Genomic DNA, 25425 nt, shown 5'->3' with positions numbered 1-25425 from the left:
CTCTTGATTATCATAAGCAGTTAAGTTAAATCAACTCTAGTAACTTACTTACTTCCAAATTTCCTGATATGTGAGCAAAAAAAAAACCCAAACCCCAAGTAGTTTAAGCCACTATAAAACAGGATTTTCTGTCACTTAGAGCTTAAAGCATTTCTAATTGTTACATCTTAGGAGGAATGATTTTTTTTTAAGAAAATATAAACACACAAAAATAAATCAAAGAGCCCCCTGAGATGTTTTGTTGCCTCAAGGGGGAAAACCAGCAAAGCTATGCATCAACGCTCTCAGTCCCACGTTAAGTAACCATCTGAATAATCACCAAAAAGAACTTCCAGAACTAAATGCCCTATTCTCCACTTAGCACTTGGAGAAGCTAACAATTCAAGTAATAAAGCAAAAGTAAAACATTTGGGGAAACAGTAAGCTAAAAAGACACAGAGGCAGAAATCAGTGATCCCATATCCTACTTGTATTTCTCCTACTGAGACTAGGGTTAAGGGTTTCATCATATCTAGAATGTGTGTAACAACATTCAAGCTGTTATGAGAGTAAGGTTATGCTGCCAAAGTACTAGATACTCTGCAGTAACAATTGCTAATGCATTTTAGAGTGTGTAGAATTCTTTCCTGCAAGATAAGAAGACCATAAAAAACAGGTACTTTCTGATATCTAAGAAAAAATGCATGATTCATTTTATTATGCATTACTTTATAGAACCCATTATTTCTGAAACAATATGATATATGGATGCTTGCACTCCCAGAATGAATATATAAAACATTTTAAGAGATAAAGTTTAAATTAATACAGTGATTTGAACTTTTTAAAGAATATTTAACATATGTCAGTTTTAAGAATTGCAAATGCTTAGAAAAAGAAAGGAAACCATATTTTATTCCAACATAAAATTTATTTTTTGAAAACCTGTGCAGATATCAGCTCATCTGCCAAGAAAGCTGTGCCTCATGTCATAAAGAAGGCTGGTAACCACATAATTCTAGCTGAATAAATTGTGACAGCCAATTCACAGTATGAAAACTATACAAGTGGAACATTCACAGATCACCATGTTCCAGATCGCCTACCTCGTCAGACATCAAGGTGGCAATGGCTCTGCCAATCTCATGGTAGGACTTGGCTTTCCCCTTAGGACCCAAGAGAATGAACAAGAACCTAAAGGAAGAGGAAAGAAGCAAAAGCTATAAAACACATTTCATCAAAGTTAATATACATTAACCTGAGACACATCTATCCTAGTTTTTAAACAGTATAAGTCTAGAATTCATCTTTAAAACAAAGGTAATATTCTCGGTAACACAAAAGATGGTCTTTCACACTACAGTGAAACACAAATTGTTGTTTCTTTGGAGGCAAGAAAGAATTTACCATGGAAACCCTGAGAAGTTTCTCACTGAGCAAGAGAACTTCACTTTGGGAGTCATTCAATCTTTTTTTCTAAATTTTCTTTTCTCTCCATTTCTACTGACTTTCAGAATCTTTGGAGAAAACCCATTAAGTACAGTAACCAGAAAGACTTAGTACATCTTCAGATTTCTCTGACTTTTCCTTATTCAATATGAGCAGTGACAAATGATTCTCTCCATATTTTTAAGAAATATTTCTGCTCACAAGTGACTGGAAGTCAGCAAAAAGCAAGTCCTCTACAAGTAAGCCACATGCTGACAGCCAAAGTAAAGAGAGAGAAATATGAGAGAAATTCAAAATAAAGCATCATTCACAGACAGTTAAAATTCTTTTGTGAGTGTCCTCATTTTCCTTTCCAAACTTGTTTTCTTGATAATGTACACGCATTGCTCCACAGTAAGGAGGTCCTGGAATTTGCAGTAACGAGCCTCATCCCCACTTAGGTTTGTGTCTCAACAAGAGAGGAAGAAACCCAGTAACTGATTAAGAAACAATATATAAAAGGCAACACTGGATACATATCCGCCTTGCTTATGATCATGTCTTACCTAACACGGAGACAATAAGAGCATCAAAAATGATGACATCACATTTGCTCAGCTTTTTAAAGCTTGCAAAGCATTTCGTATTCATCAGCTCATTTATTTTTTTTTTAATTTTTTATTTATTTATGATAGTCACACACACAGAGAGAGAGAGAGAGAGAGAGAGAGAGAGAAAGAGGCAGAGACATAGGCAGAGGGAGAAGCAGGCTCCATGCACCGGGAGCCCGACGTGGGATTCGATCCCGGGCCTCCAGGATCACGCCCTGGGCCAAAGGCAGGCGCCAAACCGCTGCGCCACCCAGGGATCCCCCTCATCAGCTCATTTAAACTCCATATACTCTTTTGCAATAAGGACAGGTATCCTATTCCAGTTTAATGGCGAGGATACTGAGACTCAAGGAGATCAAGGGATGAGCCAAAGATTGTGCCTAGTAAATGAGAGAGAGTAGATAGGCCTTCTCACGTCCTGTTCTTTTCAGCAAACAATTCTGCCTAATATTGCCTTCCCAACCTATGACTCCCATAGGTCACCTTGGTGAAAGATGTTGATGCTTAGCTGGGTCAAGAAATCTTAGGTGAAATTTTATGGGACCAGGGTTATTATGGGACTTGCTTAATAAAATTTCTTTTTACTCATTTATTTATATACCTCTCTTTAAATAAAAAATGGGTTGACAGCAAGTACTCTCTCCAAAGTGTTAGGGTCTGTTCTAAAAGGTCCTTGAATAAATAATTTTTTTTCATTATAAAATTCAATCTGAAGAGGAAAGGAAAACAACCAGAAACTAAGAATGTAAGAAAATTACTTAAAGTTTGAATGCTTCAATTTTAAACCTGAATAACCATAAAACTGTTCAATACTTATTTGCTTAGAAACCAGTTCTGGCATGAGGCGGCACACTCACTTTTAAGTGTTACCACAGTAGATGAAAAAGCAAAAGCAACCAGCAGGCATGAAAGTCTGTTCAAGTATGAAGGAAGTCATTATTAAAAGTGGATTTTAGTTCTTCTAATAGTGAAGTTCAACTGAAACTAGAATTTTTCCTTGTTTGAAGCTGGACCTAAATTATATACCACTACCTCAAGTATTATAAAGTGCTTCTTTATGACACTAAAATGTACTTTACTAAAATGACTGATGTCTGATTTGAGTGCAACATAAGCAAAAAACATTTAACCACTAAAGCAAAATATAAATCCAATTAAGGAGCATAAGGAGCACCTACAGTACTGGCCACATTTCTCAATCCTATTTGCCTGTCGAGAAATGGCCAGCTCTCAGACAGGGCACTTAGTAAGAACATAGTTTTTAGGCAAAGCGGGCAGATGTGGTGCAGCAAGAGAACATATGCAACACCTGGATCCTTTACTGGACACATTTTGAATCATGGGTTGCCTTTACCCACCATTTTTTTGTTATTTTAATGTGTCTAAATATTAGTTTTTCAGTAAGGCATAGTATCTAAGAACTTTTCAGAACCACCCTGTACCTCTTCCCACCTTGCCCTAGCATCTTCATCACGATTATGGTTTACAAATACACATTATGGAAATACACGTTTCTCAACTGACACACGAATTAATGATCAGGTTGGCTATATGGCAACAAAGCCAAAGTACTATCTTGTTAGAAAGTGAGACAAACGCTCAGTTATCAGTGGTCCTCAAATATAAACTTTGGCAGAGGATGGGTAACTATCCCAAGGGCTGATAGAGTAATGGAGCCTCTAACTTAAAGCCTTGTGAGAGGAGGGCATTCATTTTCTGTAAATATCTACTCTGGTCTCTGCTAAATAGGACCAAAGAATGAATGAAAGTAGCAGACTAATAGTGACTAGAATAGATATTACAGCAATAAACCCAATTTATGAGAATTACATTGTTACAGTAACTTCAGATATCAAGGTATAGTTTCTCTTTCCTGGATAACCACATATATATCATATATAATAAGTATTTATTAACACTTATGTTTATTCTTTAATGGTACCAAATAGAAATAAAATCATATCAGGGAAATTTTCCCATTACTCCAGTCAGGAACCATTTGATAAATTCAACCCTTTAAAATGATCCAGAGAAGAAATCTGGCCTCTATCTATAGGTAGAAGGAAACATCACCTCAGGTCAAGAACTTCACCTATAGGAACAGAAACCCTTAAAAAGCCCCTAATTTGGATTGCATTGTTGAAACGGAGATGAGGGATCTAGAAAACTAGCAACACAGAATAGAGGGAAGTTGAAGTTCCCTCTGCCTGAAACATGTTCTTTCCCCTTTAACCCTGAAGAAGCAAAAGCTGCTACAACTTTCATGATAGAAGTACGTCTTGCCAAACTCAGCTTTTATAACATACTGAAAACTCCTTTCATGACCCAAGCTGTTTTTTGTCAATGGACAGATGTTATTTTTGACCAGAAGCTTTTTTCTTTATTAACAAATTGGGGTAAATATCACATTCGTGTGGCTGGAAGGGCACAGACCATGTTGACAGCTGGGGAAACGAAATTAATTTATGTTATTGAGTTCTTTTTATTCACTCATAACTGGAAACAAAGTCATAGAATTTTTAACAGTGCTAGCTGTCTCAAGAATCATCATGAGGCTCCTCTACACTTGTGAGCTTTTTCACATACTAATTATGCCTGAGGAGGATGCCTCTAGCATTCTCCATAATGAAAATAAGTACCAGATGATCTCTGTCCGGAACCAATGGACTATACTCACATTCACAAAATAATTACAGGCAGAATCAGAGCATAATACCAGAAGAAGAGCCAAGCCTTCCTAAACCACTCGATCTTTTCAGAAAGGATATGCACCCTCCTCCTTCCTGATATATCACAGCTATTTCTAGAATAAACTCAGCATGCACCAATCCTTTACTCCCAGCTCTCAAAACAGCAGTGAATCAAATAAGCCATTATTCATATTTAGCGGCTTTGGAAATCATGGCTAAACTGCAGCTTCCACTATAGATGCGTGAGGACCACAAACCCACCAGAAACAACCACGTTACATACAGTAAATAGCAGCTGGCCACTGGACTGTGGGACAAGACAGACTTGAACCAGCAGGACTTCCATCTCAATCCCTCTAATGGTTAGATTTTCTATGGTTTCGATAATTATGCACAAACTGCTTCTTTCAGGCAAATCATCATTTATAACATAAAATACATATGAACTTACAGTGATACGAAAGGAGTAAACATTCTCATTTTCAGGGGACTAGAATTTACTGACTAAATATTGGTCTTAAATGTGAAAATCAAAATCAGAAAAAAAAACAAACTGATCAGGGGCTTTTATTTTTCTTCATGGGAAAACTCTATTTTGTTTAAATCCATTCTAAGTAGCTCCTCAGATCCTCCCTAAAGCCTAGCTTCAGAGTCAGAAATCTGCAGTTCTATTTCTAGTGCTGATTATGAATCCTCCTTTCGCCACCATCTCTCACCTGTGAAATAGGAGTAATAATACTCATCCCCTACATCACTCAGAAGTATGGAGAAGTGGCACCTCTGGGGACAGATAAAAGATGATGGCGAGCAAAATGTCTGCAAGATGCTGGGAAAAATCAGCACATCCTACCAAGTCATCAAATAGCAAAGAACAGTTTGCCTTCACGTGGGTGGCAAGAAGGGACCCTAAGCAGATAACGTCCACCCAGCTGGCACTAGGCCAGGTGCAGGCACAAAGCTCAAGTACATTTAGCCCATTACAGGGTAAACAGAGAAACCTGTGGACACTACACACGGGCAGCTGCTAGATCCGTGCTTCATAAGAGGTGCATGGCAGTAATACTGCTTATTATAAATCGCAACAATAACAATACTAAATATCAGAGCATAGCTTTCTTCCACCTTCTAAAAGAAAAGTGACCGTTGCCAAATGTCCACAAAAACAAACTTCCCAAGTCTCCCTGCGGTACAACAGGGCAGTGCGTGAAAGCACACTGCTGAGTACAGAGGCAGTCCTCCACGTTGCCCACCACATTCCTTGTGGGATTTCCTTGATTGGATTTCGCAGGATGCAGCCACTGTAAATGGCCCCACATCACTCATACACACAAAGGCTAATGAGGCTCCCTACTCAGTGATTATAGCATGCACTGGCCCAGAGGACAGCAAATGGATAAAACTGTTTCCCGGAAAAATGTTACATGCTTGGGTATATTGTCCAGATTATTGCCCTGAAGTAGTTTTATGACATTATTGAATTACATTTCCTTGAATTGCCAGGCTCCTTTTGCTAATTCAAATGATGTTGTGTTTTACCCTCTAGGCTAGTAATGCTCTCCTGTACAGAAGAAAAGAATGAGCCAGACAGGAGCAGATGATAAGAGGGATACACAAACAGTCATGATCTGCTACTCAATGAACTCATGTTATTGTTAAATAAAAAGCCCTTTAAAATATTTTTTACTTGTAGCTTCGAGAGAAAAAGTGTAAGAAAAATGAAAATGCAAGAGCAATTTAGCACCTCTTGGCATGCTTTTTTCTTTCAAGCCCCAGCAAAATTAGTCCAAAGAGACATAAACAAAGCCAAAGGGGTACAAGAGCTGGACCTCAGCCATGATCTGAGTCAGCTAGCAGTTCGCCAGGTGATTGCTCAGATAGAACTGCAAAGCTCTGCTGGAATGTTTTCAAGTGAACAACTAACTTATAGAAAACACAAATCATGACGATCCCATTAATTGAATAATCCATGAGCATTTCCTTTCCTCTGCCATTTGTCCAGTGACTAGTGACTAGTATCATTCTTAATTTAAGTGTCTAAGAAATATAAAAATAAGGAGAAAATATCCATATGATGAAAAAATAGCCTGTAATCTATGAATCAGGAGGCCATAATAATGTTCTGATTTTCCTTAACTTGGCTCAAAGCAAACCTGGGTCCCTGTGTCTCTGTCAGTTTATTATGCCAAGACCATCTGAGATCACTGAGGAGGACTCACAGCCCTTCCTGCTCATCTGAGAAACCTGAAAGAGAGAGAAGTTACCTGTCCTTGCACTGGACCCACAAAAAGCACCCCCCCAAAAAAGTTCCTAGTCACATGATAATTTTATGATGTCAACCTTAAGATTACAAACTTCTCTACCTTGGACAAGTTCCTTAAATTCTCAGACTCAGTTTCTTCATCTATAAAATCCATACACCTATAGTTTAGACTTTAAAAATATTATGAGAGAGACATCTGGCTGGCTCAGTCAGAGAGGCGTGCAACTCTTGATCTCAGGGTTGTGAGCTAAAGCCCCACATTGAGTCTAGAGATTACTTAAAATAAATAAACTTTAAAAAATATATATTATTGTGAGAATTAACTAAGTTTTCTTAGTTATACTAAGAACAAACTAGCACGTGACCCAATTAATTATTATAATTAATATACCAGTGCCAAGTGATTTGATAGCATAAAAATACGCTAAATCATTATTTAGATTAAACCTTTCCAATATGATGTATCCTTATTCTATTGATTGTCTAGCCAAGACTTCCCTATAAGCACATTGTAGACCCCAGCAGGTCAGGGAGCAGCTTACCTTGTGGGCACAGGGACCTCAGTCAGGGCACCCAGCATGACTGCCTGCTGGAGCCGAACAAAGGCAATGAAAGGAGTATCCAAGAAGTCAACCTCCCCAACAAGCACGTTGGAGGCTTCTGCATCACGTGGCAGTTTTTTCATGAACTTATTCTTCAGCTGCATGGGAAGAACCCAGAAAACACAACTTATTTCCAGAGAAGGAAACAAGAAACACTGCATATATCACTCAAGAAAATTCCTTTATATGAGTCAATACACAACAGGCTCTAGCTAGCCATTTTTCTATTATGTTTAATCATTCTATTATAATAAACATTACTCTGTACTTTGAATTCAAAAATATTGAGGATACAGTCACATGACTTACATATAAAACAATGTTTATGTATAAAACAATTCATTTATTTATTCACTCACTCAATAAACATATGTTGAGAGTCTACTATGAGCCAGGAATTGACCCAACTAACCCCTAGGGACACAGGGATAGATCAACAAATTATATTCCTTGGGTCATTTTTCACCAGGGGAGAAATAAAATATGATTTAAAGTAGTGAGAAGTGCTATGAAGGAAAAATAAAACAGGTTAGAGGGTATTATTTTAGACAGGGTGGTCAGGGAAAGCCTCTGAAGAAGTACATCTTACATTGGATAGGGGGACAAGCCATGCAAAGATCTCAAAGAATTCTAGGCAAAGGGAACAGCAAGTGCAAAGGCTCTGAGGCAAAAAAAAAAAAAAAAAAAAAAGAGAGTGAGGTATAATAAGAAGGTAAGTGTAGTGGGAGCTAAAGGAGAAAAGAAGAGGGCAGCCCGGGTGGCTCAGCGAGTTTAGCGCCCCCTCCAGCCCAGGGCATGATCCCGGAGAGCTGGGATCGAGTCCCACATCAGGCTCCCTGCATGGAGCCTGCTTCTCCCTCTGCCTGTGTCTCTGCCTCTTTCTCTCTCTGTGTCTCTATGAATAAATAAATAAAATGTTTTAAAAAAAAAAGAAAAGAAGAGGAAATAGCAAAAGAAGTTACGTAGGTAGTGGTGGTGGGGGCAGGTGGTAAGAGCCTTGCAAGCCATGGTAAGGAGTTTGGGATGTTTTAGGTGGGACTTGCCTACTAAAAATCCAGGTGGAAAGGTGTAGTAGGAAGACACATTTAGAAGATATTACCACGTAAACAGAATTTAAGACCATGAGACAAATGACATCTTGAATGTAGAAAAGAGGGATAAGAATTAAATCCAGGGCCATTTTATCTTTATAGGAATGGGAGGAGATCTAGGCAGAGGACATCCTCAAAGAGCAGCCAGTGAGGTTGGAGGAAAAGCAAGATATGCCAACAATCAGGTGAAGAAAGGGCTCAATGATGAAAGTATAACAGCTGAGTCATAGGCTGCTGAAAGTTCAAATAAGATGAGAAACAAGAATGAATCAATGAATTTGTCAAGAGGAAGGTGCTGGGTGATCTTGACAAGAGCAGTTACAGTAGACACCACAGTGCCCAGTGAAGAATGGGAAGTGAAGAAGTGGAGACAGGTAGCAGAGATAATTATTTTCAGAAATGTTGCTACCAAGAAAAGGCAAGGAATAGGAATACAGGTAAAGGAAAACATAAAATAGAGAATTTCTTTTAAATGGCAAGTGTGCTAACACTTTGGATTATTAATGAGACATATTACTGTTGTAGAAGACACAGGGGACAAACACAAAAACAGCTCAAGCAACCCTGAACTATGGAAAGGATAACTGAAAAGTGAGCTGATGAAGGAAAGGGGAAGGGCATATGGGAATTTGAGAGGAGTAAAGGTATAAAGTGGTTTTCTTGGGGAGTAAAAGTTGCTTCTTACAGTTATTTGGAAAGCTTATCCTGTAGGTATTCTTCGTCCCTCTCCTTGCCTTCTCCAATTCCCACTTAGAAGAGTGCCTATTCAAGCACTCTTCAGTGAGTAGGAAACACCTCCCACAGCTCAAAGAAAACATTCAATAATTGTGGATGTTGGAGATGAGAATTCTGCAGGACCACATGAAAGGCACAGACCTCTGATATATTCTTAATATTAATATAAATGCCCTTCCCCTTAGGTCAAAAGTTACCAGTGAATTCAGTACTTTTTGCCATGGATTACTGCTGGGATGGGAAGTTGCAGACATGACTCAATTTTCTCCATTAATTAAAAAAAAACGTTATAGAGGTTATAGTAACAATTTCTTTTTTTTTTTATTTTTTTTATTTATTTATGATAGCCACACAGAGAGAGACAGAGAGAGAGGCAGAGACACAGGCAGAGGGAGAGGCAGGCTCCATGCACCGGGAGCCCGACGTGGGATTCGATCCCGGGTCTCCAGGATCGTGCCCTGGGCCAAAGGCAGGCGCCAAACCGCTGCACCACCCAGGGATCCCTAACAATTTCTACTTACAGAGTTTTCTTTCTCTTTTCTTTTTGTTTTTCAGTAAGCTCTACATCCAATGTGGGGCTTGAACTCATGACCCTGAGATCAAGACTCACATGATTTACATTCTGAGCCACCTAGATGCCCCCATTTACAGAGTTTTTAATTGGGGAAAATAAAGTGACATGAGACGTGAGCCCTAAAATTCCATCACTTTCACTAGCATCTTTGTAGAATTTTTTTTCTTTAATTTAGCACTTCATATAAGAAGAAAACTGTAAGGCAAAAAGCAAGTACATCAGGGTTAATAATTTAGTGGAAACAAACAAAAAAAAGCAAAGGCAAGATATTTAGATGTTTTAGGAACATGACCACTTCTAAGCAGTAAGGAATTTTCCAAAGTTTATACCATTAGTCCTCCAAGAAATGTTAATATTTAAAAAAAAAAATCTGTTTGATTCTATAAATAGTGAAAGAGCAGCCATGGGAAGGGTCTAAAAACATCAAATTGCCAAAACTATTATTATCACCTAAGGAAGTTGCAGTAATAAACTGTTTTCTATCAACACAGAGTACAGTATGGCTAAGTGGTACAAATGCCTAATAAAATATCACTGCTACAATCATCTTCCTCAGGTTCTTTCTGGAGAGTTCTCATTACCAACAGCTCTATAATAATCTGATTTTATTTTCCATTCTGTTCAGCAGACTCTTTGCTCTATCAAGTTAGGCAGGTAATTATTTTTACTTCTTTTCCCTGCTTTATTTTTTCCTTCTCTGTACTTTTCATAGTCAAACATGCCATGTTTTACTTATCATCATTATTATCTGACTCCCCATAGAGTATAGGTTCCATGAAGGTAGAAAAATCCATCTATTTTCTTCAGTATTGTATCTCTAATGCCATGAAAAGTGCCTGAAGAGAAAGGTTGAATAAACATCTGTTGAATGAATGAGTGAGTGAATGAATGAATGAATGGTGGTTATTATTTCTGCTCTTCCCAATAAGCTGGTTAAACTCCTCTCTTAAAGGTTCTGGACATAATCACTGACCAGGCCATCTAAATGGACAAAAGGCCTAGATATGGCCAATCTTAGTAAATTCCTGCGCTGATAAGAGTGATTGGTCCAAGGGATGGATGTGTGACTCAGGCAGGAATCAAATCCTTTTGAGAAACTAATATTTACCAATATTTGGGTTGTATAACAATCAACACTTTCCCTTTACCTGAGGTTGTTTCCCCTCCATGTTGAAAGGGCCTGTCATGGGACTGTCCACACTAGGATTGAATGAGGTCAGCACCCAAAAGGTAACAGACAAAAGCAGGAGAGAAAAATGGATGAAAAGAGAGATTGCTGAGTCCCAAGTTCCAAGTCCTGAGGCCCTGCAGCTTCTCCATTCTGTGAACTCATCAAGAATTCTAACTTCTTATGTAGCCAGAAAATTCCATGTTGGGTTTAAATTAATTCCTGTCTACTGAAGAGTCCAGACCCTTTGCAAAAATGTATTAGTCAAATAAATTGAGGAATACTAAGTTAAATAAGATTAAATATTTTTTCAAAGATTTTATTTATTTATTCATAAGAGACACAGAGAAGGCAGAGACATAGGCAGAGGGAGAAGCCGGCTCCCTGCAGGGAGCCCGATGTGGGACTCGATCCCAGAACTCTGGGATCACACCCTGAGCCGAAGGCAGATGCTCAACCACTAAGGCACCCAGGCATCTCAGATTAAATGTTTCTGTAGCACAGAAACTCTCAGAGCCTTGACTATGCCTAGATGCCTAGAAATGCTTTATCTCCCATTAGGAGATAAATAAGGCACATTATGATATGAAAACGGATTTTAAAATGTTATTTTGAACAAATTTTCTCGCTTTCCATTTAAAATCCACCCTCAACTTCATCTAATTCTCTTCAAAATTTATGGATGCCTATAACGTTCAAGGCCTGGTGGTGGGCACTGCAGAGAACAGACAGACTCAACTCTAAGAAAAAATTATAAACGTTAAGCAAAAAGGTGAAGAATAATCAGAATTAAAAGAACAATAACAGATAATGAAAGCAAGAATGGACTAAGGTTTTCAAATCAGGTTGAAAATTACCCAATACACTCATCTGGATTGAATTCTCAAGATAAAGTTTGACATTTCTTTCCTATAGATCACTAGTCACTTCTCTAAGGGATATACAGCCTGGATTTTATGCAAGGTCAACTAAGAATGAATACAAATTCCTTTAGCCAACCTTGATCTCAAAGAAATAGATTTCAAATGGCTGCCATGTGTAGCTACAACTGGAACATCAACAACTCTGTGAATCCAGATGTGTGCATTTCAGATCCCTTTCATACTAGCTGTATTTCTTCCTTCCAAAGAGCTTGCTATAATTACTCAGAAGGATATGGCTTGCCCTCTGCCATATAGGCTCATTTTTATAATTTCTTAAACTTCCTTACTTTCTGAGTGGTGTTCTAACAACTTAGTGATCACAGTATTAGCTTGCCAAGAATCTGGAGATCATGACTGGATAGAGCAGAACAAGTGGACTGATTATGAAAGAGAGAGGTTACAAACAATGATAGCTCTGTGAGGTGATAGAAAAGTTACTCGCACAAGTGATATGCATCATCTATAGCTAATTGAAAAGTCAATCTTCTATACTCTACTCAGGTCCTACATTCTCCTGCCATCTTCTATGAAGGCAGATTTTAGGTCTTGTATACGCACCCACTACTAACTACTAACCAGTGTTAACTGCCTGGGATGACTGTATGATTAATATTGTGCCCTCCACTATCCTTATTTTCACCCTCAGACCAACAGCATTACCTGGTAAGTAGGTCCAGACTATCATAATATTCGTCAGCCACTTAGTCATTTAAACACTACTTCTTTTTGTCTGCCTTTATTGGCGCATGTTAAGATAAGTGCATCTGTTGGGAAGTGTCATTTTTAACCAGGAGTACTCCTAGTTGTCATCTGAATCCGATCTGTTAGAATGGAACTTATGGGCTGTTCAAAGTCCTTACTATAAGTGATGTTTTAAAAATCATATAAACTTGAGGATATTTTCTCTTTATACAGTTTATACCTAGTGCTACCCAATTCCATACGTTCTCTTCTCCTCTCAATGAGAATAATTTTAATCTTCCAAACTGTGCTTATTTTCAATTCACCCTGCTTAATGATTCATGTCTACTTGCTAACATCCACCTGCTTTCCTGGGCAAAGAATTTATTCCTGGCTTTCTTACTGGGGTTCCTTCCTAGCTTTCTCTTTTTCTTCTTAGTTTATTGTCTCTTCTTCTTGCTGATTTCCTCCCTTCCAATCTCTTTGAAAATTGCTAGCTCTTATTCCTTCCCAAATCCACTTGCTAAGCTCAAAATCATTAGATCATTCCTGGATCATGTCCTTTCACTGCAAAGAAATGTGTTAAAGTAGGATCACCATAACTATCGGTTTCTTTATGATAGTCCCAGTTTACCCCACTGTCCTGATATTAATATTACCTTCTTTCATTCTCAAAAGTGTCTTGTGCTAAACAAAAATTATATGGTCACCCTATATTTTAATTTCACTGAGGTTGACTCTTGAGCAATGCCGAAGATATGGCTCTGGAGAATATATCCATGCTGTAGAACCTTGAAGATTCAAGGAACTCAAAAGTAAGTATGAGGGAATGCCTAGGTCAAACAATATCTTAGTAAATTATTTATGCTACTTGAGTATAAATCTATTCATTTACCATATGCAAACACTATTAACTATTAGACTAGGAAAAAAGTGCTCTCACTCACCAGAGTGGGGATTCTGCCTCTGGCCACTCCCTTTCTCTAGGCCTTGGAGGAAAAATGGCCAATTTGATGGAGTAGAGTTTGACAAATTCATTGGTACTTTATTTTTTAAGATCTTATTTATTTATTCATGAGAGACATAGAGAGGGAGAGAGGCAGAGACACAGGCAGAGGGAGAAGCAGGCTCCATGCAGGGAGCCTGATGCAGGACTCGATCCTGGGACTCCAGGATCCCACCCTGGGCTGACGGCGGTGCTAAACCGCTGAGCCACCAAGGCTGCCCAAATACCTTTTTTTTTAAATGGGAAGGTTACAAGAAGCAAGCTGTTTTCTCTTTTAAGCAAGACAAGTGAATGGATTTAAAGAGAGAGAGCGACTGACTCTACATCTTCATCCATGTGGCTGGTTAGGCAAGGAGACTCAGAATCTATTTCATAGGCTCAACTACATTTCTCTATCATAACACATGTCTCTTAAGTCTATGAATCCCAGGATTTAGAGTCTGTGTGGGTGGTTGTAGGCCTGGAGCTGTGTATTTAGCGAACTAAAAATGTCCAACCTAAAAAATGTTTCTAAGAGACTTCACTTTCAGCTCTGGTAAACTAGCTTGCACCACATCAACCCTTCCAGCAAGAAAAACTGAAGAATTTTTGCAATCTGCTTAAAGGCTTCAGAAAGTTACAGTGGCATTAAAAACTTGAGGTACCAATACCCCTGAAAAAGGAAACTCAGAGGTGAGGCTTAAATTCAGCTCTGATTTCCTTTTAAAGGCATTTAATGATTCTTAAATAGCTGCAGAGCTCAGAATTGAGGAGAGCTTTCAGTAGTTTCAAAGTAATGGACAAGCATGCCGTGCATTTAGTTGGGGCCGCTAAAGGACAAGACCCAGGTTAAGGGCAAACTAGTAATTGACTAATCCACAAAGAAACTGAAACCCAGCTTCCAATCAGTTCACCTCTACACTGAATATTAAGGTGACCTGCCCCACACCTAAAGCCCATCCCAAAGCAAAAGAAACAAACTGAAGAAAGATAATATCATCCTGAGTATCAAATCATCTCTACAATGTACATATTCTATCTGACATTCAATCAGAATTACTAGGCATACTAGTAGATAAAATCAAATGACTGGGACCCAAGGGATTAAAAAAAAATTAGAAACAAAGGAGAGCTACATATTGTAAGTATCAGACACACTCTGAAATAACTTAGTAATATTTTTAAAATATTGATTATAACCTAGAGAATTTCAGAATTATTTTTAAAAACAAAGTAGATTTCTTCAATATTAAAACATGCATAGTTGACTTATTAAAGTCAGTATTATTCATAGTATGAAAATATGACGTATCAAAATTTGTAGAATATAGTTGAACAGTGCATTGGGTAAAATACAGGGCCATAAATGCAAATATTGCAAAAGAAAAAAAGCCACAGTTTGATGATCTAAATATATTATCTCATGAAGTGAGAATAAGACAAAAAATGAAACACAAAGAAGGTATAAAGAAGAAAATAATAAAAATAAGAGAAGAAATCATGACAAAGAAAATCTACTATGCTAGACATGTTCTATTTCATAATCTGAGTAACAATTATACACATGTGCTCACAATGTGAAAAATCATTAAGTAATTTATGATTTATATATGTCTGTATATATAAATCACACACACATATTTTACTTTAATAAAATAATTATACAATGAGTTTCTTAATAAATAAACTATTATTTCATTGCAACTCTGGCTTACATGTAGTTCTCCCTTGGCACAAAATACTTAAAGGGAATCAAGGACAGTTAAAAACTAAAACCAGGGACACCTGGGTGGCTCAGTGGTTGAGCATCTGCCTTCGGCTCAGAGCGTAACCCAGGTCCTAGAATCGAGTCCCACATCGGGCTCCCTGTAGGGAGCCTGCTACTCCCTCTGCCTCTCTCTCTCTGTCTCTCATGAATAAATTAATAAATAAAATATTTAAAAAAAAAACCAAAACCATATTCCACAGCCCTAACTCATAAAGGCTTTTGTAAAGATTGGAAGAGATCAGCAGTAAAATACCTAGCAATATAAAAAACAGAAATATGGGGCTTACTCCTTCTCCATTCTTTTTGGTTCTCCAACATGAAAAGTAAACCTCCCTTTTGTCTTCACTCTTCCTATCTTGTACATCAGGGAGACTACCTGACTGTGTTATGTCTGAGGTGATATACACCTGCCTTTATCTTCCATTAGTATATATGCCATTAATAGCCCACTACTCAATGTGAATATAACTTAATTAAGTATACTGTCCTTAGGTTAAAATTAGCTTCCAACAGTGTTGGCATGAATAAGCAGATCATGAAAAGTCGCCTTGTGAAAATGAATCCCTGGAATAATTTCTGAAATATATTTGACCTACTGAGAGCTACGTGTATTACTTGGAGCAGACTTCTAGTCTCAAACTCCAGGAATCCTGGAGTAATGGCTGGGAACTAGGGTACTGCCTACGGATTGGCTTTATGGTTAATTGAAGACTGTCCCTATGTCCCATCCTCCTCCCCATTTTTCAGCAGTCCTCTCATGCCACATACAGAGAAGAAGCGAGCTGATCTCAAATTGTCAAATTAAAGTCCATCACTCATACGGGGAATATAAAAAATAGTGAAAGGGATTATAGGGGAAAGGAGAGAGAAAATGAGTGAGAAAAATCAGAGAGGGAGACAAACATGAGAGACTCCTAACTCTGGGAAATGAACAAAGGGTAGTGGAAGGGGAGGTGGGTGGGGAGCTGGGGAGACTGGGTGACAGGCACTGGACAGGATGAGCACTGGGTGTTATACCAAATGTTGGCAAATCGAACTCCAATAAAAAAAAATATCCAAAAAAAAAAAAAAAAAAAGTCAACCTGCACCAGCTGTCCCCCAGGTATGGGGAAAATAGTTATCCTCACCAAAAGCTCTATGCTGGCCTTTGTAACCGAGGGTTCCCAGTGTAAAAGCGGCCTACTCTTGTGTTCCTTCCTAGTACAAGGAGCTTGTTTTGCTTCTTTGCTCTTTACAACTACCCAGATGAGGCAGAAGGCTCTACCTAATTCACCAGGGTTGTACTTTGGGGTTTGCAGCCAAAGCCTTGGCCAGTAATAAAAGGATTCTTGGCCTTTGCTTCTCTGTGTCCACACTTCCCTTGATGATCTTCTAAAGAGAGTATTGCACTGAGGACAAGTGTTTGGTGTTTCTGAACAGCAACGGCCTGGACAAACATCATCTCTCAAACATATCCCAGCACTCCACTGCTAAATCTCATTTCTTTCTTGTCAATTGTGTGGTTGCCCAACTAGGAAATGGAAGAAGGAGGAAAAAGATAAGAATCACTGTTTCATAAGCTTAACCAGGTATTGCTTTTTTATTTCAAGACCACATAAGAAAAATCATCTTAAAACTTTTCCATTCCATGAAGATATCCTTTACTCATCCCTTAAGCTAATTTGTGGAACTTTTTTGGTGTAATAGAGCTACTGGAATAATTTCTACACACATTGTTTTGTTTTGTTTTTTAATGGAAGCTCTGATTGCCTTTTAGGTTATCTTCAAGCTGTGATTGAGAAGAATATTTCCAAAGGCTAAAGTTAAAAACTATTGCCCCAACGTCTAAGAGGCCTAAACAAAAGAAAAAGGAGCAATTGTCTGATCACTTACAGAATCTAGGCACTTTTAATGTTACTAGAACTGAACATTTATGATATTATCAAGATTTCCAGAGTGTATAACATACATACACAAGAAAGAGTACAAAGTTATTAACTAAGACAAGATGCCAAAGGCTCTGTGGCTACATGTTTTTACTTTGTGAACACTCTTGCCCTTTCATTTATTCCATTTTTTAAAATACAAAATGAAAACAGTCCCTTTAGGGTGAAAATTTGATTTTCTAATTTTTCCTTCCAAATACAGACATCTTACCACCATTAATGCAAATGATTCTGCAAAGCAGCACATTCACAAATGGCTATTAAACTAAATATAACATTAAGTACAATCCATTAGTTCTGATTTCCTAAATAGGATGAAATTTCAAGTACTGACCTAGTTTAAAAATTAACTTGTCAAAATCTCTAGTCACATTTTCTTATGTCTTACATCATTAAAAAATCATACTGTCAATATGCTTATATTTAGTCTTTAAAATACTTCCATATTTACTACCTTACTTGAATTCTTACATCATGCTTACAAGAAATATATTATTAAACCATTTTCCAGGTAAAAGAAACTAAAGTTCAAGACACTGCAGGACTTTATGAAATTCCTACAGCTAAATGCCCAAGCTAGGACATGAATTCTAACTTTTAAGGCTCTGTCCACTTCACTATACTATGTGCACTTGACTATGAACCCCCTATATTTCTAATATATATTTTTGCTACCTAAAACTGAGAAGATGGTGCTCTGAAATTTCTAAGCCTCTTACACAGAACATTAAAGTCAAGCACCTAAGATAGTTTAGGCTCTATATAATCTTTAAAAAATTTAATTGACCACATTTTAAAGCACTTAACAGGATTTAATTACATAAAAATAAAATGGGTCAGAGAGAGAGAAGGAAGGTAGAAAATCCAAATAGAACAGCACCTTAAAATGTATTTAAGTAAATCAAGAATCTGTAAACTCCAGGTGCTAGTTGGGTTAGATAATGTTTTTAGAAGTTACTTTTCCTCCTTTTTTGTTGTGTCATGAATTTCACTGTACATATAAGCAGGTCACCTGCTCCATGCATTAAGGTAGGAAACTTGAAATACTCATTAATCTATCTGATGGGAAATGCCCTTTTCATGGATGCCTGCCCTCCCTACCCTATCCCTTAGATGTTAAACACAACTTATGCCTCCAAACTCTACCGAAGAATTACAAGGAGAGTAAGCCTGACCTCGAGGCCCCCAACTTTCCCTGACATTGTTCTACTGCAGGCCCTAGCCTGTGATTACACTTATCACAATGCATGCACTGATGGACTTGGCTGTGAGTTTTATTAGAAAAGCACCTTTGAAAACGGTTCTGGGCACCTGGGTGGCTTAGTCCATTAAACATCCATCTTTTGGTTTTGCTCAGGTCTATGATCTCATGGGTTGTGGGATCGAGCCCTGCATGTGGCTCTATACTCAGTGGGGAGTCTGTTTGTGGGAGTCTCTCCCTATGTCTCTTGCCTCCCCTGCTCTCTCTCTCCAATAAATGAATAAATCTTTTTAAAAAATAAAAAATAAATAAAGGGCTCTAAAGTACCCTAGAGGGGTGTCTGGGAGGCTCAGCCAGTTAAGCATCTGCCTTTAGCGCAGGTCATGATCCCAGGGTCCTGGGATCTAGCCCTGTATCCAGCTCCCTACTCAGTGAGGAGTCTGCTTCTCCCTCTCCCTCTGCCCCCCAACCCTTCCTTTTGAGCACATGCTCTTTCTCTCTAATAAATAAAATACTTTTAAAGTAAATAAAATAGCCAATAAAAAGGAAGCACGTATTATTCCACTTTGTTCCCCTGGCACCTTATAAGGGCATGGCCTTGCAGTGTTTACTAAATGTCTGTTAAATGCCAGAATCTATGTGATCACACCTCTGTTGTAGGGTCCTTATACTCCACACAAATACAGGTAAGGCCACGGAAGGCCCAGAAAAGGTGCTCCATTTGGTGGTAACAAACGTAAAGTCTCTGGTGAGAAACAAAGAGGTTTTACTGGTTCTAAAACTTAGGAACATAGGTCAATGAAAAAAAATAACTTTTATATTGGGTTGCTTAGTAGCCACCATTCACTGTTTTCTTAAAAAAAAAAAAAAAAACCTACTAAAGTGCCTTAAAGTCCTACTCTTCTCTGGGATTTATCAGGAAAATTTTAAAAAGAAGTCCTGCTTTTGGAGAATAGCTGCATGTTGACTTACCTCTTAATTTAAAATTTCAAATCTCCATTTAATAAAACCGCATTTGAAAGCACCATCACCAAGAGACACAATGGCCTTCAATAATGATTTTTATATTACTAAGAGTAATACTAATGGTTACTAACATTTTTTCCAAGATTTTTTGTTTTTTTATTCATGTGAGACAGAGAGAGAGAGAGGCAGAGACACAGGCAGAGGGAGAAACAGACTCCCTGTGAGGAGCTCGATGCAAGACTAAGTCCCAGGACCCTGGAATCACGATCTGAGCCAAAGGCAGACACTCAACCACTGAGCCACCCAGGTGTCCCTACTAACATTTTTTAATCAATGGTTCAGGCCAGATATCAGGAAATTTGCATGAGTTATCTTATTAAATCCTCACCACATTCGTATCAGCAAGTTACTGTGGTCACTACTTACCCATGAAGCAATGAGACTTAGAGAGATTATACAACCTAAGGTCATGAAACTAGAAAAGGCAGAGCAAGGATTCAAACCGAAGCCTGTCTATCCCGAGTCCGAGCTTCACCGTGCTAAGCTCAGTGATTGTTCTTCAGCTGTTTTAAATACAGGTTGAGAGAAGGAATAAGCTTTGGGGCTGGAGCTGTAAGCAAACCTCGGTCCTTCCTCCTCCTGGTTGTGGACCAATGAGCAAATGACTTCATTTCTTTAAGCTGAGTTTCCTCATCTATAAAATGGGGACAATTAATGACCACTATCATAGAATTAAGAGGAATAGATGAATGATGTTTGAACATGTTTAAGCACAGTGCTAAGCAAGTAACAGACCCCTCACGAAATGTGTTAAATGGAGGAATTTATTAGGCTCTGAACCAAGAGAACATCAGTGGGGACAGATGAACATCATATTCAAAAGAGATTTGAGAAACATTAAAAGGCAGAACATACAGGACTTATTCAATGCCTGGAAACAGGGAGTGAAAGAGAAGGAAGAGTCTAGAAGGAAGAATCTAGAACACAACATTAGGACTATATTTTTCCAAACATCAAAAACAAATGTTTCACCAATACTAAGATTCAACACTAAAAATGTGGCTGAGCAATAAAAAAATACCTGCACACTAAAGTTTGATTTTATTTTAACCTCAGCAACAGAATCATAACAATCATTATTTTTTTAGAGGTTTAATATCACCCTAGAATATATGGGAATGAGTTTACTGGCACAATAAAATTTTTCTCTCCCAAAGGAATAAAGAAAAAGATTGGCACCATATTTAATTTTAGATACAAAAAAAAATAATTTCAGATACAATTTTCTGAATTTTAGGAAGAAATCTCTTCCCCAGTTTATACTGTAGACTTAAGTACATATATCCAACCAGTATAGGACTTTTGTAGGCAAGTTAATTCTACCAAGTTTACAGATGCATGACTTTTAACTAAAGAGGGCTGCAGAGATACATTCCCCATGGTAAGGCTACAAGATCAATAAATGGGAGGCTGACATGAACGTGGTGGATCAGTGCAGCTATATAGTAAAACAAACATAATTCCTCACAATAACAGGGCCATTTTATCTGCATTCCTTCAAAATGACACACTTGTCCTTGAATGACCATGTTTTCAGCAAGAAGAAGAAAAAAACCTTAAATGCTTTACTTCTCTCACCCTACCTATTAATATCTAAAAACCAGTATCTGTGTTTAGTCTTCCCTCTCCTACCCCAAAAAGAAAGATCCTAAACATAGGGTTTCTTTTGTTCCTTCTGCCCCACAATCTCCAGCTGCCATTGGGAGAGAGGGGCTGGAGAGGGAACAATCAAATGAAGACAAAACAAAAATTAGCATCACAGGGTTAATGACTTCAAGAGAAAATTATAGTTTAAGGGGAACTATTTCATGTGTATTCTCCTCTGCTCACATCTCAGACAGGCAGCTAATAGAAAACACAGACTGCTCTTTTTTTTTTTTTTTTTTTTTTTTTAATGACCAATTTAGGTTAGAGCATCCACCTGTGCTAATTCGTGGCCTTCCTGCTTTAGCAGGTAACCGGTCCAATGACAAGAACTGCCCCTTTGATCAAGCCTAGTCCCTACCTGCCCTGGGGCACAAGTTCTCTTCCTGTGTTGTTGGGTCTGGCTGTGCCTAACTTTGCTCCTCTCTGAGCCTCATTTATTTATTGATTTTTAAAGATTTTATTTAGGGATCCCTGGGTGGCTCAGCGGTTGGGCGCCTGCCTTCAGCCCAAGACATGATCCTGGAGACCTAAGATCGAGTCCCGCATCGGGCTCCCTGCATGGAGCCTGCTTCTCCCTCTGCCTGTGTCTCTGTCTCTCTCCCTCTCTCGTGAAAAAATAAAAAAAATCTTTAAAAATGGGGATCCCTGGGTGGCGCAGCGGTTTGGCGCCTGCCTTTGGCCCAGGGCGCGATCCTGGAGACCCAGGATCGAATCCCACGTCGGGCTCCCGGTGCATGGAGCCTGCTTCTCCCTCTGTCTGTGTCTCTGCCTCTCTCTCTCTCTCTGTGTGACTATCATAAATAAATAAAAATTAAAAAAAAAAAAAAAAAAAAAATCTTTAAAAAAAAATAAAGATTTTATTTATTCATTAGAGACAGAGAGAGAGAGAGAGAGAGACAGGCAGAGGGAGAAGCAGGCTCCATGCACTGGGAGCCCGATGCGGGATTCGATCCCAGGTCTCCAGGATCACGCCCTGGGCCAAAGGCAGGCGCCCAACCGCTGAGCCACCCAGGGATCCCTCAGACTGCTCTTTTAAAAACAAAAAGTGCAAGGCAAGGAAAGTGGGATAGTGTGATCATCACAGGTAATGTACTCAACGAAGTTAATGGCTCAACAAACACTGATGCAGTGTACTTTTCTTGGACAGAAGCTGAGAAAATGTTGCCACCCCCCCCCACCATGCGCTCCACCCCAGAGCAGACCAGGAGTTGGCCAGGCTCTGCTCTTCACACTCTGTGGACCTCGGAGTTGGTGCCTCAGGCTTCAACCTTCTACTTCTCTGTCTTCAACCTCACCTCTGCAGTTCCTTTCACTCAGAACAAGAAGGAAGACGCAGGACTCTTGTCAAAGCACAGAGCAGTGGTTCTAACTTGGGATCCCCAGTGGGAATCCAGGGGGTCCATGGGCACTTTGAAATTATATGCAAGTTTTTGTGCTTATACATTTATTGTGCATTTCTCTGGCGAAAGTAACTATGATTTCATCACAAACTAAATGGATTGTTGACATGGAAAAAACATAAAAACCATTGCATTACACAGTCTTTAAACTGAAAAAGTATGTAACAAAGGCCAAAATTGCTACTCTTTGAGGTTTAGGCCTCTGTATACAGAGTTCATACTGAAAGCTTTCTGTGGTCCAAGGAATGGGAAATTTGTACTAGGAAAAGAGATACACAGAATGCCACAATGAAAAGAGCATCCCCCTATGCTAGATGCTTGTCACTGGCAAGAACATGCTCCCTAGATGTTTCTTGCAGAATCCTGAGAACTAAAAGGGATCCAGAAGGGCCCAGGTCTGGCTCTCCGGAGACCCATAGAATCTAAATATTCATTCAAGGTCACACTCCTATAAGCAACAAGGACACAATAGATGCCCTCTCCTGAGCGCTCTACTTCTGTTCCCCTACACCACCAAGACAGAAAATAATTAAAATAATCACCCACTAAAATACTGTATTTGAAAAGCTAGGGAGTGAAAGTTGTTAAATATAGAAGTACTTTCTGCTTAGCACATCAAATGTAGTGACAAAAACCAGCCTGCAAAACTAACAAGTAGACATACTCTTAAGACCTGAGGGGGTGCTTTAATATCTGACTACTTGGGAGTCTACTAAGAAATTGTCAATAAAATGTCCATCCCAGAGAGACAACAGAGGTGAAGCATACCATCTATTGACTTCCAAATGACTGCTAGCAGTTCTCTGAGAATTTAATACTGTCAGCTGGGAAACATTTAAACCAGGTCCTTCCAGGGCTGAGATGTACAAGGGACCATATGGCCCCAGCAGAACACTTTAAACAGGCAGCTGTATAGCTATAATTAAATCTGTAGTAGTCATGCTATTATTTATTTAGCAGATTTTTTTTTAATGTACCCTCCACTGAGGTCTCTGAGAACATGCACCAAATTAGAACAATAGAAAATATGGAAGAAGTGGATAAAGAGAATTGAGGGAAATAAAATTCCTTTTTTTTTTTTTATGGGAAAAAAATTCTGACACAAGAGCAGACAACAGCTATTCAAGAGTTCCCTTGAGAAGTTCTTCACTTGCACCTGGTAGGTTCTGACAGGGCAGCAGGAGGTTATGACCACATTAGCTGACATGAATATTGAGCCTGAAGGTTCGTTTATCCCTTGCTCCCTAGTTCCGGGGCTAGGTTCCACCTCTTTTTTGAATTTTGAATTTCTGAATCCCCATGTGCTATTCATTTGATATTTATCAAATCATAAAATCTTAAAAGAACTCAAAGACTCTCTAGTCCAATTTCCCACCCGATGACTTATAGTCCTAACATATAGTCATTTTCTTCTTGTTGAACACTATAGGGAAAGCATTCAGTTCAAACACTACCCAAATGTTACAGTGGGCCACTCACCAGCCCCTGGCAAAATTCATACTACCTTCTCTTCACAAAGACATCTACCACCCTACCTAATTTACAGATTTATTTCACAGTCTGTCATCAGAACTCCTAAAAGGCAGAGACTGCATCCTATTCATTTTTGCAGTCCTGAACCCCAATACAGTGTTCTGTGAAAAGGAGGACTTGATAAAAGCTTCATAAATAAAGTAGTGGTAAACCCCTATTACCTATCTAATTCATCTTTATATTAAAATAAAAACTGCCTCCATGAAACATGCACCTACTATTATATTTTATGTCCATGGCAACTACCTCCTTTCACTATAAAGCAAACTTCATGACCCTCCTACACCTCAAGTCTTCTCATCCCCAAGAGTTTTGGAAAAGTTACTTCAATTATTCTCATGAGGTTACTGCCTAGGCATCTCACCATCCTAGTTACCATAGCCACATCCCCTCAATTGTTTTTGAGTAATGGTCACCTTTGAAAAATGTGATTCTGATGAAACTCATAAACTTTCTATCCAAATAAAGCAGGATTTTTCGTATGTTCTTATTCACTTCATGTTTTGAATTTGCATGATTTACCTTTGCTCTTGTTAAATTCCTTGTGGTTTCAGCCTCAAGACCATTCTCCTCTTGATTCTAGGATTTGAAATGTAGATAGCTAATCTTGTTGATTTTGTGTCCTCTGAGACTCTGATAAGCATACATTGTGTCTTAATCCAATTTGCTAATAAATCTGCTCAGTGGAGCACTACAAGCTTAAAAAATGCCAAGGAATTTCATATTTACATTGGTTATTAATCCACATACTTATAGTTTTTCTCCAGCTAAAACCCTTATGATGATCACACAGCCCTCCGCTCATCCAAGTGCTTATAACATCATCACAAACTCTACGAATGCTTACTACAATCAAGGTGGCCTGCTCAGAAAAGAAATGTGGTCAAAAATTTATCTAAATTCTTCTATTTAACGTACATAGCAATGACTTAGATCACAGGCTAGCAAACTTTTTCTTTGAAAGGTCAAATAGTAGTATTTTTAGGCTTTGCAAGTAGCATGCAGTCTCTGTCACAAATTCTACTTTTAAACAACACTTTAAGACTGTTAACTGTTCTTAGCTTAACCATTTTGGGCCACTGGCAGTCTGTGACTCATGATCCATTGTTTGCCAGACATCATCTCTGCAATTCTGAAGTGAATAGCCTATTGGTGAAGACAAGCATCTGACCAAAAACTAAAACAAGCAATTACTCGA

The 25425-nt window shown here is 38.5% G+C and overlaps 1 protein-coding gene across 7 annotated transcripts in view; it reads right to left on the bottom strand.

Annotated features, from left to right (window-relative positions):
• SLC4A4 (solute carrier family 4 member 4) overlaps positions 1–25425 on the bottom strand; it is a 343745-nt gene that overhangs the window by 112150 nt on the left and 206170 nt on the right. For all 7 annotated transcript variants that reach the window (XM_025435827.3, XM_025435826.3, XM_025435829.3 and 4 more), the window contains 2 exons: positions 7511–7668; positions 1086–1173 (listed from right to left, as the gene is read on the bottom strand). In XM_025435827.3, coding sequence (XP_025291612.1) covers positions 1086–1173; positions 7511–7668 — 246 coding nt within the window. The remainder of the gene's footprint in view (positions 1–1085; positions 1174–7510; positions 7669–25425) is intronic.

Source organism: Canis lupus, chromosome 13 (assembly GCF_003254725.2).
Source record: "Canis lupus dingo isolate Sandy chromosome 13, ASM325472v2, whole genome shotgun sequence".
Classification (NCBI taxonomy): Eukaryota; Metazoa; Chordata; class Mammalia; order Carnivora; family Canidae; genus Canis; species Canis lupus.
This window is presented reverse-complemented; position numbering and strand designations above follow the sequence as displayed.